This window comes from Scyliorhinus torazame, chromosome 9, assembly GCF_047496885.1.
Source record: "Scyliorhinus torazame isolate Kashiwa2021f chromosome 9, sScyTor2.1, whole genome shotgun sequence".
NCBI classification, from domain to species: Eukaryota; Metazoa; Chordata; class Chondrichthyes; order Carcharhiniformes; family Scyliorhinidae; genus Scyliorhinus; species Scyliorhinus torazame.
Window position 1 is genome coordinate 263,033,587 of NC_092715.1, and position 16,007 is coordinate 263,049,593.

Sequence of the window (16,007 nt, forward strand, 5' to 3'; positions counted from 1 at the left end):
CCAGCCTCTCACCAACATGGGGCCGCACGCGGAAGGAGGTAGGCCCGGGGGGGGAGAGGCCAGCCCGCCGATCGGTGGGCCCCGATCGCGGGCCAGACCCCATCGGAGGCCACCCCGGTGAAGGAACCCCCCCCCCCCCCCCCCACAGGCCGCCCCCCCCCCCCCCCCCCAGCGTTCCCGCAGAGTTCCCGCCGGCAGCAACCAGGGGTGGAGAATCGCCGCTCACCGGTTCTCCGAGCGGCCCGGTTCGAATCGCGCACCGCTGGTTTCCGGGGGGGTGGGGGGTGGGAGAATCACGTGCGGGGGTCGGGGCGGCGTGGCATGATTCGCGCAGCACCCTGGCAATTCTCCCACCCGGCGTGGGGGGTGGGGGGAATAGCTCCCACAGTGTTTAGCCCTGTTCTCACGCTGCAAAGCCTGATTCAGCTGCTTTGCCAGAGCTTTCACTTCAGACACCGTGAGCTTCCATTCGCTCTGCTGAGCGAGGTACACCCGGGATGAATCTTAGTTGGAGTGAGATGGAAGCTGGCGTTCTGCGGATGGTGGAGTTCTCTGACTTCGCTCAAGCTCTGTTTTCAGCCTCTTTGGTTCTTGCCCCAGGCTGCGATCTGTTTTTCTGTTGCCAACCTCTGTCCTTCCAGCCTGCATGCCAGTGCCTCCTTTACCTGCTTCTCTGCCTTCTCCAGATTGTGGCGGGGCCTCTGTCAGACCCTGCGTCTCTCCCCTCGAGTCTTCATTCTCGCCGCATTCACCCTCACGTTTTGGCTCTTGTTTCTGGAATACAACCTCTAACCTCTCCAGTTGAAGCTGTTGCTCCTGAGGATTTCCAAAAGGGTTCTCGTTCTTTAAGAACATGTCAAATTTAGCCTTTCGGGTTGGTTTGTTAAGAAAAATCAGATTACGGTAATTGTTCTTGCTGCTAGTGTGTTCATTGGACTTCAGATGCTGCTGTACAGAGTGAAATAGCAAGGGACTATTGATGTTAATCTGCATATACTTCATCAAACATACTACATTTTTGTCAAAGCATTCATATGCATCTTCCGTTAGCTCGTCACCCTTTGTTTCTCGATCCTGACCCACATTTGTTACAGTATGTGGAGCGTTTGTCACCTTGCTCCCAGCATTGCCCGTCTGAGCCTGAACTACGGCTGTTTTTAGAAATGTTTCAGCAGCTGCTACTTTCTGTCCTTTAGACTTTTGCTTGGGCCTGTATCGCACTCTGACATGAGGTTCACCTCGGCCCAGTTTAACCCGATTCTCTTCAGCCAGGTTCTCCCCTTTAGGGATGAATAGTTACCCTTAATGACGTGCCAGGGCAAGTCTGCCGTCTGTCCATTTAATTACACATTTACATCAATACAACCCCTCAACTACTTCCCCTGTATAGATTTTTAGCATTATCTTTGAGGATTTTAAGGCAATATGTCGTAGTTTCTCTTGGGAAACAATCTCTGGAACCAATGAAACCGCTGCTCCAGTGTCCACCTCCATTTTCACCAGTTGCCTGTCCAGTAAAGGAGTGATCCAGTAACGGCTTGTTGAGTCCGCACTGGCCAGTACATCCTTTTTCACACCATTTGATTTTTATTTGATGTATTTGGTTCTTGCTATTTCTTCTTTGAAACTTGCTGTTTCTTTCTCCAACATGCAGATTCAGTGTGCCCCTTTTTACCGCAACTTTTGCACCTTTACTCCAGCCATCAGTTGCTGTGTGCCCAGTTTTTGCACATCGATGGCAATTCCGAACCCGTGTCCGTGTTCAGGTCTCAGCCGACATTTTGGGATTCTAGTGCTCGAGCTTAATTGTTGCACTTCCTTAGCTGCTAATTCCATAGAGATCGCGACTTCTAAAGCCTTCTTTAGGCTAAGTTGCTTTCTGTTAACAGCCTTTTTGGGATAACAGCAGGCGGCGTATAAAAGTGTATGCTCTCCTTCACCTCTCAGCCCACACACCAGTCTGTCTCTAATGGTGTCGTCCACAACATCTCCAAATTCTCAGAATTCAGCTAATTTCTTCAAAGTAGCTGTGAATTGTGTGACTGATTCACCATCTTGTTGGTTCTATTTATGGAACCTCAACCTCTCAGCGATGACCAAATGTTTAAGTGAGACGTGGCCCTGCAATATCTCCACCATTTCACCATAAGTTTTTGAGTCTGGTTTTTCTGCTTGCACCAGACTTTGCAGGAGGTTGAAAGTTTTCCCCCACCCCCATCGTGCTCAGGCAGGAGCCATTCCAATGGGTAGGCTGATCCGCTGCAATTCGCCTGGACAAAGTATTTGGATCTTTCAGTGTATGCTTCTACAGAGCCTCCTCCACCCCTTTCAATGCCTCGCCCTGCTCCCGCACTGTGTCTGATATTCTTCAGAACGGCTACCTTATCGGGGCCATCAAGTCCTTCACCGAATGCTCGAGGGACTCCAGCATCTCCCTCCCTTGCCTCTCCTCTCAATTGAATGGCCGTTCAAACTCCCCCGCCATCACCCCGGTCAATGTATCCGCCGTGATACAGGCGCCCTTCCTGGCTCACTCACCTCTGCCATCGTCCCTGCCCACGCACCCTTTGTTGTGCTTGAATCTCCTGGCGGACCGGCGCTCAAATCCTTGCTCCCTGATTTTTCCGCAGGGTTCTTCCTCCACCAACTACTCTCGACAGGGACAACTTTTCACGCACTTTTCCCCGCACAAAAAAACGAATGAAAAGGGCCTATAACTCTGGCGGGAGCAACCCAATGCGCAACACCGTCCTACATGTCGCCGCCACCCAGCAGTGAACCCACCGTGGATGAGACTTGCGCTGACGCACACAACCTTCAGCTAAAAGCGGTTTGCGTTCAGTTGACAAGTGTGTCTTCAGTTTGACATCCCAGTGAGAGGCCCCTGAGATGTACTGTCTGTGCCTCTAGGTATGTTCTGGATTGGCAGCTCTATTTTGGTTTGAGATAAACGCTTGAATTTCTATTTATTTTTGATCAAGCTCCAAAGGGTTTGGGAAATTTATCGACATTGTTTCAATCTAGCCTCCCTTCAGAAGCCAGCAGGAAGTAAGAATTAGGCAGGACGGACCACAGGGGGGTTTGTCTGCTGCCAGGAAATGTACTTGCGGAAAGAATAACTTAGATAGATAAGTTAATGATTGTTTTTCTGTTTCCTGCACTACTGAAAAGTATACAGCATCTTGTGATCTATATACAGCAGCTTACAGTACAAAAAATGCTGTTTATAGAACACAAGTTGGGCCTCTGCAGGGGTATTGTGGCCAAAAAGAGGCACCAATATTTAGGAATGTTGTCAGACCTTACTGAGGCGGCAGAGGAGATTTACCATAATTTTATTTTATTCGTTCTTGGCAAGTGACCACTACTGCTAAGGCCAACATCTATTGCCCATCCCTAATTGCCCTTGGGAAGGGGGTGGTGAGCTGCCTTCTTGAACCGCTGCAATCCGTGAGGTGTAGGTATATCCACAGCGCTGTTAGGGAAGAATTCTAACTCAGTGACCGTGGAGGAACGGTGATATATTTCCAAGTCAGGATGGCGTGTGGTTTGGAGATGAACTTGCAGGTGGTGGTGTTCCCATGCATCTGCTGCCCTTGTCCTTCTCGGTGGCAAAGGTTATGGGTGCGGGAGATGCTGTTGAAGGAGCCTTGGTGAGTTGCTGCAGTGCATCTTATGGATGGTTCACATGGTAATCACCGTGCTTCAGTAGTGGAGGGGCAGCATGGTGACACAGTGGTTAGCACTGCTGCCTCACAGCACCAGGGACCCGGGTTCAATTCTAGCCTTGGGTGACTGTCTGGGTGGAGTCTGCACGTGGGTTTCCTCCGGGTGTTCCGGTTTCCTCCCACAGTCCAAAGATGTGCAGGTTAGGTGGATTGGCCGTGCTAAATTGCCCTTTAGTGTCCAAAGATGAGCAGGTTAGGTGACGTTATCGGGTTACGGGAATAGGGGGCGAGATTCTCCGACCCCCCCGCCGGGTCGGAGAATCGCCGGGGGCTGGCGTGAATCCCGCCCCCGCCGGTTGCCGAAGTCTCCGGCACCGGTGATTCGGCGGGGGCGGGAATCGCGCCGCGCCGGTTGGCGGGCCACCCCCCCGCGATTCTCCGGCCCGGATGGGCCGAAGTCCCGCCGCTAAAATGCCTGTCCCGCCGGCGTAGATTAAACCACCTACCTTACCGGTGGGACAAGGCGGCGCGGGCGGGCTCCGGGGTCCTGGGGGGGGGCGATCTGGCCCCGGGGGGTGCCCCCATGGTGGCCTGGCCCGCGATCGGTGCCCACCAATCCGCGGGCGGGCCTGTGCCGTGGGGACACTCTTTCCCTTCCGCCTTCGCCACGGTCTCCACCATGGCGGAGGCGGAAGAGACTCCCTCCACTGCGCATGCGCGGGGATGCCGTGAGCGGCCGCTGACACTCCCGCGCATGCGCTGCCCGGAGATGTCATTTCCGCGCCAGCTGGCGGGGCACCAAAGGCCGTTTCCGACAGCTGGCGGGGCGGAAATTCGTCCGCCGCCAACCTAGCCCCTTATGGTTAGGGCTCTCTGCATTCCGCACCTTTGGGGCGGCGCGATGCCCGTCTGATTTGTGCCGTTTTGGGCGCCAGTCGGCGGACATCGCGCCGTTTCCGGAGAATTTCGCCCAGGGTGCCTGTGTGGGTTTCATCCAACTGCTCCAGTTTCCTCCTACAAGTCCCGAAAGACGTGCTTGGACATTCTGAATTCTTCCTCAGTGTACCTGAACAGGCGCCGGAGTGTGGCGACTAGGGGCTTTTCACAGTAACTTCATTGCAGTGTCAATGTAAGCCTACTTGTGACACTGATAAAGATTATTATTATAAATACGTTTGAGGGCAGCACGGCGGCGAAGTGGTTAGCATTAATGACTCACGGCGCCGAGGTCCTAGGTTCGATCCCGGCGCTGGGTCACTGTCCGTGTGGAGTTTGCACATTCTCTCCGTGTTTGCGTGGGTTTCACCCCCACAGCCCAAAGATGTGCAGGGTAGGTGGATTGGCCACACTAATTTGCCCCTTAATTGGAAAAAATAAATTGGGTATTCTAAATTTATAATAAAATAAATAAATAAATAAAAACGTTTGGACACCTGGGGTGCGATTCCCCGCGCCCCCACCGGGTCGGAGAATCGCCAGGGGCCGGCGTGAATTCCGCCCCCGCCGTGTCGCGAATTCTCCGCCACCGGTGATTCGGCGGGGGCGGGAATCGCGCCGGTCGGCGGGAATCCCCTGGCGATTCTCTGGTCCGCGATGGGCCGAAGTCCCGCCGCTGTCAACCCACGCCAACCAGCGTGGATTGAACCACCTTTGGGACGGCGGGACAAGGCGGCGCGGGCGGGCTCCGGGGTCCTGGGCGGGGCGTGGGGCGATCTGGCCCCGGGGGGTGCCCCCACGGTGGCCTGGCCCGCGGGCGGGCCTGTGCCGTGGGGGCACTCTTTTCCTTCCGCCTTCGCCATGGTCTCCACTACGGCGGAAGCGGAAGAGACCCCCTCCACTGCGCATGCGCGGGGATGCCGTGAGCGGCTGCTGACACTCCCGCACATGCGCCGCCCGGCAAAGTCATTTCCGCGCCGGCTGGCGGGGCACCAAAAGCCTTTCCTGCCTGCTGGCGGGGCGGAAATCAGTCCGGCGCAGGCCTAGCCCCCTAAGGTGAGGGCTCGGCCCCTCAAGATGTGGAGAATTCCGCACCTTTGGGGCGGCAGGATGCCCGACTGATTCGCGCCGTTTTTGGCGCCGGTCGGCGGACATCGCGCCGATTACGGAAAATCCCGCCCCTGGTAAGTGAGTCTGTAGAATCTGTTCAACGCTAACATTGGTGCAAAGTGTATTAATGTATCACAAAATCAAACTAGATTGTCTTTACTTTTTATAACTTGCATTTTTGTATTTTAATGCCGGATATCTTCTTCGCATCAATACCGTACAGCCTTCGCTCTCTGGGTAACATTCTTGCCTCTGAGTCAGAAGTTGTCGGTTGGGGCTGGTTTAGCACAGGGGTAAATCGCTGGCTTTTAAAGCAGACCAAGACAGGCCAGCAACATGGTTCAATTCCCGTACCAGCCTCCCCGAACAGGCGCCGGAATGTGGGAACTAGGGGCTTTTCACAGTAACTTCATTTGAAGCCTACTCGTGACAATAAGCGATTATCATTTTTTCATTTCGTTTAAGATCCATTTCGTATCTGTGACCTCAAGATCTAATCTGACACTCCCAGTGTGGTACTGAGGGGGCGCTGCACTCCCAGAGGTGCCATCTTTTAGATGAGCCGTTAAACCGAAGCCCTGTCTGTTCCCTCAGGTGGACGCAAAAGATCCCATGGTCACCAGTGCTGGGGAGCTTTACCTGGCGACCTGGGGCCAATAGCTCTCCCTCAAACCAACATCACTAAAACCAGATCATCAGTGATCACCGTCATGTTTCTGCTCATGGGATCTTACAGTGTGCAAAATGGCTGCCGCGTTTCGCTCGTGACAACAGTGACTGCACTTCAAATGTGAGCTTGTGTGCGGCCTAAACACTGCCAGGGAGGTTTGTTTTTATTCATTTCCGGGATGTGGGCGTCGCTGGTTAGGCCAGCATTTATTGCCCATCTCTCGTTGCCCTTCAGTAGGTAGTGATGAGCTGCCTTCTTGACCCGCTGCAGTCCTTGAAGAATAGGTACACCCGCAGTGCTGTTAGGGAGGGAGTTCCAGGATTTTGACCCAGTGACAGTGAAGGAGCGGCCGATATATTTCCAAGTCAGGGTGGTGAGTGACTTGGAGGGGAACCTCCAGGTGGTGGGGTTCCCAGGTATCCGCTGCTCTTGTCCTTCTAGATGGTAGTGGTCGTGGGTTTGGAAGATGCTGCCGAAGGAGCCTTGGTGAGTTACTGCGGTGTTGTTGGATTGAATGGCCTGTTTCTGGGTTGTAAATACGATGCAATAATTCATCTGTGAAAGGTGCCATATAAATGCAAGATTTAAAAATGTTTTGCATTGGGTATCAGCCTACCCATTGGAATGACTCCGTTCCTACAGCGACCCTAATAGTTGTGTCTGGTGGCGCAGTGGGTTAGCACTGATGCCTCACGGCCCCGAGGACCCGGGTTTGAACCCGGCCCCGGGTCACTGTCCGTGTGGAGTTTGCACATTCTCCCCGTGTCTGCGTGGGTCTCGCCCCCGCAACCCAAAGATGTGCAGGGTAGGGGGATGGGCCACGCTAAATTGCCCCTTAATTGGGAAAAAAATAATTGGGTACTTGAAATTTTTTTTTTAAACAGTCGTGTCCACCCAGCCTCCCCACCACCTCACAAGCGTCTGGGACATTTCTAAATTTAGGAATGACCACCAAATTGGAGAAGATCGTCAATGCTAAGGAGGTCTGTAACAAATTCCAGGAGGACATGAATAAACTTGCAGGCTGGAATTCAGGGGGAACTCCTTTACCCTGAGACTGCGGAATTCGCCACCACAGGAAGTGGTTAAGCACATACTATAGATACATTTCAGGGGAAACTAGAAAATCGTGTGAGGGCGAAGGGAATAATGGGTCACGATATAGATGTAGATGAGAAGAGATGGGAGGCGGCTCCAGTGGAGCATCAACACCAGTATGGACTGGCTGGGCCGAAAGGCCTTTTTCTCTCCTGTGTATTCCCAGGTAACGTTGCTCCTCGTGAGGGTGCATGAACAAAGGTTGGGTCACGGGTTACACATTGATTTTAAGGAGATAATGCAGTTATTGCTCATAGATTTAAAACTCATGTCGTGGTCCGTGGTGTGATTTGGGTGGTGGAACATTGTGGAAAACCTTGCTTGCGAAAGTGGCAGGCGGAAGCAGCGTTTCGGCAAGCGTGCGTTGGACACGGCCACCGCCGCTGGTAAGCCGCTCGGTCACGTTCGCACATTTTTAACGAGGGGGACGAAACCTTCTCACTTTCCTCAGAGGGAACGGATGAATTCTTGGATCCCGTGAAGACGCCCACTGACCACGTGGGAGCGGAGGCAGCTTCTGTACCAGTCACACTGCAGCCAACCACTCTGCACAACATCTCTTTCAAGCACCTGGGGACGGAAATCCAGTAAGTGTTTGCTGTCATTCTGCTTTTCACATGGTGGGGGGGGGGGGGGGGGGAAGGCGGCAGAATTAGGCCATTCAGCCCATCCAGTCTGCTCCATCATTCGATCATGGGAGATATGTTCCTCGTCCCTTCTCCCCGTAACCCGTGATCCACTTATTAATCCAGAAATCCCCTTATTAATCAAGAACACCAGATTTGTGCTTGAGGTGCTGTTATCTCCAGGGCTACAGCCCAAGAGCTGGAAGGTGGAATCAGACCGAATATTTTTTTCTTAGAACACATGACCTAGGAGCAGGAGTCGGCAATTTAGCCTCTCGAGCCCGCTCCACCGTTCAATGTGATCATGGCTGATCTCAGCCTGGCCTCAACTCCACCGTCCTGCCCGTTCTCCATAACCCTTCGACCCACTACCAATCAAAAATCGGTCTAACTCCTCCTTAAATGTACTCACTGTCCCAGCATGCACCACACTCTGGGGTAGCGAATTCCACAGATTCACAACCCTCTGGGAGTAGTTTCTCCTCAACTCCGTCTTAAATTTGCTACCTCTTATCCTTAAACTGCGACCTCTCGTTCACGAATGCCCCACAAGTGGAAGCATCAGCAACATGTCGATCCATGTTTATCCATACCTTTATCCATACCTTTTATCATCTTGTATAGCTCAGTTTGATCTCCCCTCATTCATCTAAATTCTAGAGAGTATCGGCCCAAACTGCTCAATCTCTCTTCGTAAGATAAACTGATATGTCACTGGATATTTATGTCATTGACTGCCACTGGAGATTTTATTATTCAAATGGACACTGTCCTCCTGCCCCCTTGCAAGCGGCAACCTACAGTTCAAATATTTGCAACGGCCCTTGACTACATTACTCAAGTAGGCCCAGGTGCCAGCAAGCACCGGCAGCTAGTCAGCTGTGTGAGGTGGGTTGTTAATCAGTTGAGCTGTTCCCGCGTTCACAAGATGTGGCAATGCTGGCATTTCCTCATTGCCCTGGGAGAAGGTGACGGTGAGCCATCACCATGACAACTGAGTGACTCTCTCGGCCATTTTCCGGCATTTCAGAGTCAGCCACATTGGTTGTGTTAATGTAAGCAGACTTGTGACAATAAAGATTATTATAGAACTAGGCTAGACCAGTCGAGAATGGCAGACTTCCTTCCCCAGAGGATGTTTGCGAACCAGGATGGGCTTTTAACAACAATCTAGTCATAATTTGTGTGAATTCTAATTCCTCACCTGCCGTGATGAAATTTGACGAAGTGTCACTGGATCGCTAGTCCTACAACATAACCAATACGCTACTATGACCTAATGTGCACACATATGAATGTTTAAGAAAATATTACTGCAATAATAATCTTTATTGTCACAAGTAGGCTTACATTAACACTGCAACGAAGTTACTGTGAAAAGCCCCTAGTCACCACACTCCGGCGCCTGTTCGAGTACCTAGAGGGAGAATTCAGAATGTCCAAATTACCTAACAGCACATCTCTCAGGACTTGTGGGAGGAAACCGGAGCACCAGGAGGAAACCCACACAGACACGGGGAGAACGTGTAGACTCCACACAGACAGTGACCCAAGACAGGAATCTAACCCTCGCGCTGTGAAGCCACAGTGTTAACCACTATGCTACCGTTCTGCAATAGGTGTTGGAGTGGGAAATTTGGTGCTTGTCTTCCCCCCCCCCCCCCCCCCCCCCGCAACCCCTCATGACCCAAGGTTGTAGGTCCCTTATTGTCACTAATAAATCCTGTAGAGTTCAGGAAAAACGTCTTTACCAGAGAATGGGGAATCCGCTACCATAGGGAGTGGTTGTGGTGAATAGTATGGATACATTCTAGGGGAAACTAGATAAACACTTGAGGGAGGAAGGAATAGAAGGTTATGCTAATGTGATAAAGAAGGAAGTGCTTGTGGAACATATACCAGTTGGGCCAAATGGCCAGTTATTTCTGTCCTGTCATTCTGTGACTATCCTTTTTGCATACTCCTGTCTAAAGTGGAAAATCCCTGAGCAGGTTTAGACTCAGTTGGGTGAAAGACACTGAACTCAAACTTGGGGTGGGGCTTTCCAGCCCTGACCACCAATCCCGCGGGAAGCCAATGGACTTTTGACTGGTGCACCTTTGCATCTTTGATAGGTTGTAAGGTCTGATTCACGTCATGCTGCATTCTTAATCCTCTGCGTCTGTTAGATAGTGGCTGTGTTGCTCTGTCCTTTGCTGACTGAAAGGTTCATTGACGCTAATCGCCGCTTCCATGAGTTTTCATTTCTTTGTTGTTGCTTGTTTTGTGTTCCGTTCCCCCAAAACAGGAATTTTGGTTCCAAAACAGTCTTTCCGTTCTCTGGAAACAGGGCATTAAGGGAAAGTAGGACATGCTTTGGGGAAACCAATCAGGCACCTAACGTGACTCCTGAAGACCTGTCACAGACCAAAGGCGAAGATCCAACAGGTAGGGCCTCGCACGCACACTTCCAGACAAAAAAAAATCGAAAATGAATCCTTTTATATTTCCATAACTGGTTGAGCTCCGCTTCCCCTCCCCCTCTCCCTACCACACAGAGGAATGCAATTATTTGTGTTTCATTGATTTATCTGTCTTTATTTGCTTTTTTAATAACGGGTTCGCCATGGGCTGTAGATGGTATGTGACACACCTTTTTGGAAAGAATTTACCTGGGAAGGACTATCTCGTGAACAACATATCACTGCGGGTGTGGTTTTCTATATATTCAGTCAAAATACACTTCACCCGGAAGCAGATTTGTACAGCACTGAGGCAGCAAATATTCACTTAACCTCTGGGCTAAAAGTGAATCATTTGTTTGAGAGTCACTGCTGCTAGACCTCGAAGGTCCTGAGGCCAAGTCTGGCAATTTGGGATGGGCTAACCACTGCTCCACCGTGCCGTCCCTTGTTGGACCATTTCAGTGGACCATTAAGAAGTAACCATACTGCTGTGGGTCTGGAGAGGTGTGTGGGCTCAGACTGGGTAAAGACAGCCAATTTCTTCCCCTGAGAGGTATTTACGACACTGTGGTAATTTACGTGTGATGAACGGTTACTGCCTTGTCATCATGTAAGGTGATGTCCCCTTTAAGACCGGGCTTGGAACCCTGGGGACTCCGCCTCTGGCTCCGCCCATCTGTGAGCCATATATAAGGGGCTGCCGTGTGGGCTGTGCAGCAGTCAGCATACATCTCGGCTCTAGCATAGTTCTTAGTCTATTAAAGCCTTCTTTACCGTTTACACTCTAAGCGTCGTTATTGAGGGTACCACAATACGATAATCATCAATGAGAATAGCTTTTAATTCCTGATTTATTCATTCAATAAATTTACATTCCCCCGGCTGCTGTTATGGGGTTGAAGAGTACTGGACGTCACTTGAGCCAGTCTGGAAGCTTGTCTTTATAGTGGTTGGGTGGTTAATCACAGTGCTCAGCACCTATCCATCACGAGAGATCCCCGGTCACGCTGAGAGAAGGTGAGGATCCATGTGAGAGAGGGCCAGAGCCTGGGAGAAATTCGGCATTTCCTCCTGAGCACCATGAGCTTGAAGCTCCCTGGCTTGTTTGGCCGACCATGTGCCTTGCATCCTCCACAGTTCCTGTTGCAATTTCCCTTTATTCTGCTGGAGTGATGTCTCCTCGTTTCCCAGCCGTGCTGCAGTTTTCACCTGCAGCAGTTCCTTCATTTGATCATCCTTTCGTAGGATCATACAATCCCTACAGTGCAGAAGGAGGCCATTCATCCCATCGAGTCCGCACCAACCCTTCGAAAGAGCACGCTACCCATGTCCACTCACCCGTCTATCCCGCCCTATCCCTGTAATCCCGTACCCCGGCCTGCACATCCCTGGACACTAAGGGGAAATTTATCATGGCCGGCCAATCCTTTCCGGCGAACCAATCTCGGTGATTTTATTCCTCTGGGATGTTGGAGCCCCTCCGCTGGTGGGGTTGGGGTGGGGGGGGGGGGGGGGGGGGTGGCCGGTGGGTAGGAGAGACATGCCACGTCGGGACGGTAAGATCCTGGCCCACAATTGTGGATTTGAGGATTGACCACGTCACTTCAAGACCGTCACTTGGGTTTTCTTCGGAGAACAGAAGAGCTTGAATTTTTCACTCGCAGTGTTCTGTGGATGCCTGTTTCTATGGATTTGAGTCAGGGGGGGAGGGTGTGGGGGGGGGGGGGGGGGGGGGGGATGGTCTAGTCATAGGTATTCATAGAATTTACAGTGCAGAAAGAGGCTATTCGGCCCATCGAGTCTGCACCGGCCCTTGGAAAGAGCACCCGACCCAAGCCCACACCTCCACCCTATCAATGTAATCCAGTAACCTCAACTAACCTTTTGGACACTAAGGGGCAATTTAGCATGGCCAATCTACCTAACCTGCATATGGTTGGACTGTGGGAGGAAACCGGAGCACCCGGAGGAAACCCACGCACACACGGGGAGAAGGTGCAGACTCCGCACAGCCAGTGACCCAAGCCGAGAATCAAACTTGGGACGCTGGAGCTGTGAAGCAACAGTGCTAACCGCTGTGCTACCCTGCTGTCTTGTTGGTCTTTTTGGTGAGGGAGTAGATTTAATCTAGGAGCATAGCATCTCACAATCCTGGCGATCGCAGCATCTTTACACTGCTCGGCACCCTTGATTCTGGTCAATGCGGTAACAATACAACAAGTCGACGGTCAACTTGTCAAATATCGGCCTAAACAAATCTGCTCCACGCTGGAAAGAGAAGACGATTGAGATGGGCTCTCAGCACTTCATTGAGAAAGATCGATTTGTCACGTTCTGGCTACCTTCAAATGTTTTCTGAAATATTTGGGGAAACTACCAAGCATATAAAAAAAACCTCCACCGGCAATCTGCATCTTAAGACTGATGTTCGAGTTCTGCCCTGTTGAGTTACTAAATGGCAAATGGAACTCCAGAAATAAGCAAGCCCATTATCAGATGCTGTTATTCCACGTGTAAAATAAAACCTCAACACTGCCTCTATTAAATATTGATTTTTTTTTTTCTTTAGCTCCTCCTTGTTCCATTTTGTTAGTAATTAGTGACTCTATGCCACAGTTAACGCTTGCTTGAGGTTAAGCAGGACTTTAACCTTCTCCTTTCAAGCGTTGGCTAGTTTTTGTTAGATTGGGAGGAAAATAAAAGAAGGACTTGTATTTACTTATCACCTTCGGGGACCTCGGGACGTCCCAAAGTGCCTGACAACGTCTGAAGTCTGGTCGCAGTTGCATTGTAGAAATGCGCCCACCAATTTGCGCACAGCAAGGTCCCGCAAAAAAAGGTGAATGACAATGGGCGCGATCTACCACCCACCCGAAAGTTGTTTTAAATGCTGATTGAGGGAATGAATGTCAGTTAGGCACCTGGCGCGAACTCCCCTGTTCTTCTTCGAATAGTGCCACAAGGTCTTTTACGTCCTCGTGAAAGGGCAGATCAGTATTTCAAATCCAGCACTGCGCCTGGAGTGTCGGCCTGGACTTTGTGCTCGTGAGCCTGGGTGGGGAGGGCGGGGTTTGAACCCACAACGTTCCGACTCGGAGATAAGAGTGTTTGCTCCTTCGGCTTTTGCGGGGAGCTGTCCTGAAGAGCCTTAGACGCTTTGCCCTGGGACCCAGCCATAGAAAACACGAGGAGAGACAATTTTCCGAGTCGAGCTATCCCTGTCTGGATTGTATTGACTGAAAGGATGGTGGAAGGAGATGGGGGCATGTGGCACAGTGGTTAGCACTGGGACTGCAGTACTGAGGACCCGGGTTTGAATCCCAGCCCGTGCCTCACTGTCCGTGTGGAGTTTGCACGTTCTCCCCGTGTCTGCGTGGGTCACACCCCCACAACCCAAACATGTGCAGGGTAGGTGGATTGGCCACGCTAAGTTGCCCCTTAATTGGGAAAAAAAAATAATTGGACACTGTAAATTTATTTTTAAAAAAGGGTGGTGGAAGCAGATTCAATAAGTTTCATTCGGGAACTTGGATAAATAAGTGAAATGGAGAATCTCTTTTTTTTAAACAAATTTAGAGTACCCAATTCTTTTTTCCAATTAAGGGGCAATTTAGCGTGGCCAATCCACCTACCCTGCACATCTTTGGGTTGTGGGTGAAACCCACGCAAACACAGGGAGAATGCGCAAACTCCACACGGACAGTGACCCGGGGCCGGGATCGAACCTGGGACCTCAGCGCCGTGAGGCAGCAGTGCTAACCACCGCGCCGCCGTCCTGCCCTGTGAAATGGAGAATCTCTGCAGGGCAACGGGTGAGGGAGCACTTTCAAAACATCAATATATGTACGGTGGGCCGAATAGCCTCTGCTTGCATCATCCTCTAAATCTACTGGGGCATCTGCTATAAAAATATGGGAGATTTCTCCTGATTTTCCTCTGAAATGGAGTTCAGCCCAGTGTTGATGGTTTTAAATTTACTTGCCACTCGAGGCATTGGAACTGTGATCTTACTGATTGGCCCTCCAGGCGTTAAATGGCCGTTGCAGTGCGTACAGCAATATGTAATGATCTAGTGTTTGCCTGTTCTTCTTTTTTACAGTTAGGGGCACACAGCAGGAAGGGGAGATGGCGCCAAGTCGAAAGTTTACAAGACGCAGTTTGAAATCACTGACCATTCGACACAATAGCACTGCGCTGACTCTGGAGAGGGACCCCGGGAAGGTCGAGATTGCCCCCGACAAAACCGCCAGATTATACAATGACATCCTGGGACTTACCAGTGAGCTTAACGCACAGAGGGTAAGGCAATCGTTAACTCGCGGAATGGGAGCAAGGTTACTGAGATCGGAGGAAAAACTACCTGAATTGTATTTCTCAGATGTTGTAGAATCATTGACTGGTACAGTATAGAAGGTGGCCACCTGGCTGAGTGAGACAATGCCCTTTAAAGGTGTGGTAGTAGAGGTATTACGGTACCTGGTAATGCTGGAGCACCATTGGTAGAAACTGTATGCTTCCTATTGGTCAAGATGTATGGTAGCTCCGCCCTGCTAGGCGGGGTATAAGAGCCCATGCCGCCCCAGCAGCCTTCATTCTGTACCTGAGCTGCTGGGGGAAACATCTAGCTTATTAAAGCCTTCAGTTGGACTACAACCTCGCTTTAGTGGTCATTGATCGTGCATCAAAAGGGCAATTCAATTAGTCCCACTGCCCCTTCCTTTCCCTTTGTCACTGCAATTTCCCCCTCCACTCACTTTGGATGGTTTGTCAGGTCCTTCAGGGATATTGAAAAAAATGACCTTAAATTTATATAGCGCCCCAAATCACTTTACTGGCAACGTTTAAAATGTAGTGGCTTTGGAATATAGGGAATGAGGAGCCAATTTGCTCTCCGCAAGTTCCCGTAACATATACTGAGATAATAGCCGTATCCTATCTTTCAGTGATATTGGTTAAGGCATAAATATGGACTCAGGGCAGCCTGGCGAATACCTCAATTCTTCTTCAGAATGATTTGCCCTGGGATCTTTGACGTCTGACTGAGAAGGCCGATGGGGCCACGGTTTGACGTCTCGTCTGAAGGACAGTGTCTGTGGCAGTGACGCAGCCCCTTGATGCTGCTCCAGAATCTCAAATGGAGCTCGAACCCACAATCTCCTGATTCAGAGGGGATAGAGTGCTAACCGCTGAGCAATGACCGCTGTCAGCCACATAGGACAGAACAGGAATGTTTCTCATGCTGTGGTTTCATTGCCATTGCTACTTTTGTCCTGTAAGAAATGGCTACCGTCCCCACTCACCAGGTCATCTGCGATTGATGCACTTCAGGATGTGATAAAGTCACGAAAGGCACATCCCCTTGTACAATTGTAGCCATAAGTTCCTGTTGGAATAATTCTTATCATTTTTAAATTCTTTCATGGTGGGCATCAGCGGCAATGTGCGGCAGGGCAGC

The 16,007-nt window shown here is 50.9% G+C and overlaps 1 protein-coding gene across 2 annotated transcripts in view; it reads left to right on the plus strand.

Moving 5' to 3' along the window:
* tbc1d2 (TBC1 domain family, member 2) overlaps positions 1–16,007 on the plus strand; it is an 80,366-nt gene that overhangs the window by 37,506 nt on the left and 26,853 nt on the right. For both annotated transcript variants that reach the window (XM_072517364.1, XM_072517365.1), the window contains exons 3-5: positions 7,934–8,069; positions 10,396–10,535; positions 14,652–14,851. In XM_072517364.1, the coding sequence (XP_072373465.1) occupies positions 7,934–8,069; positions 10,396–10,535; positions 14,652–14,851 (476 nt within the window). The remainder of the gene's footprint in view (positions 1–7,933; positions 8,070–10,395; positions 10,536–14,651; positions 14,852–16,007) is intronic.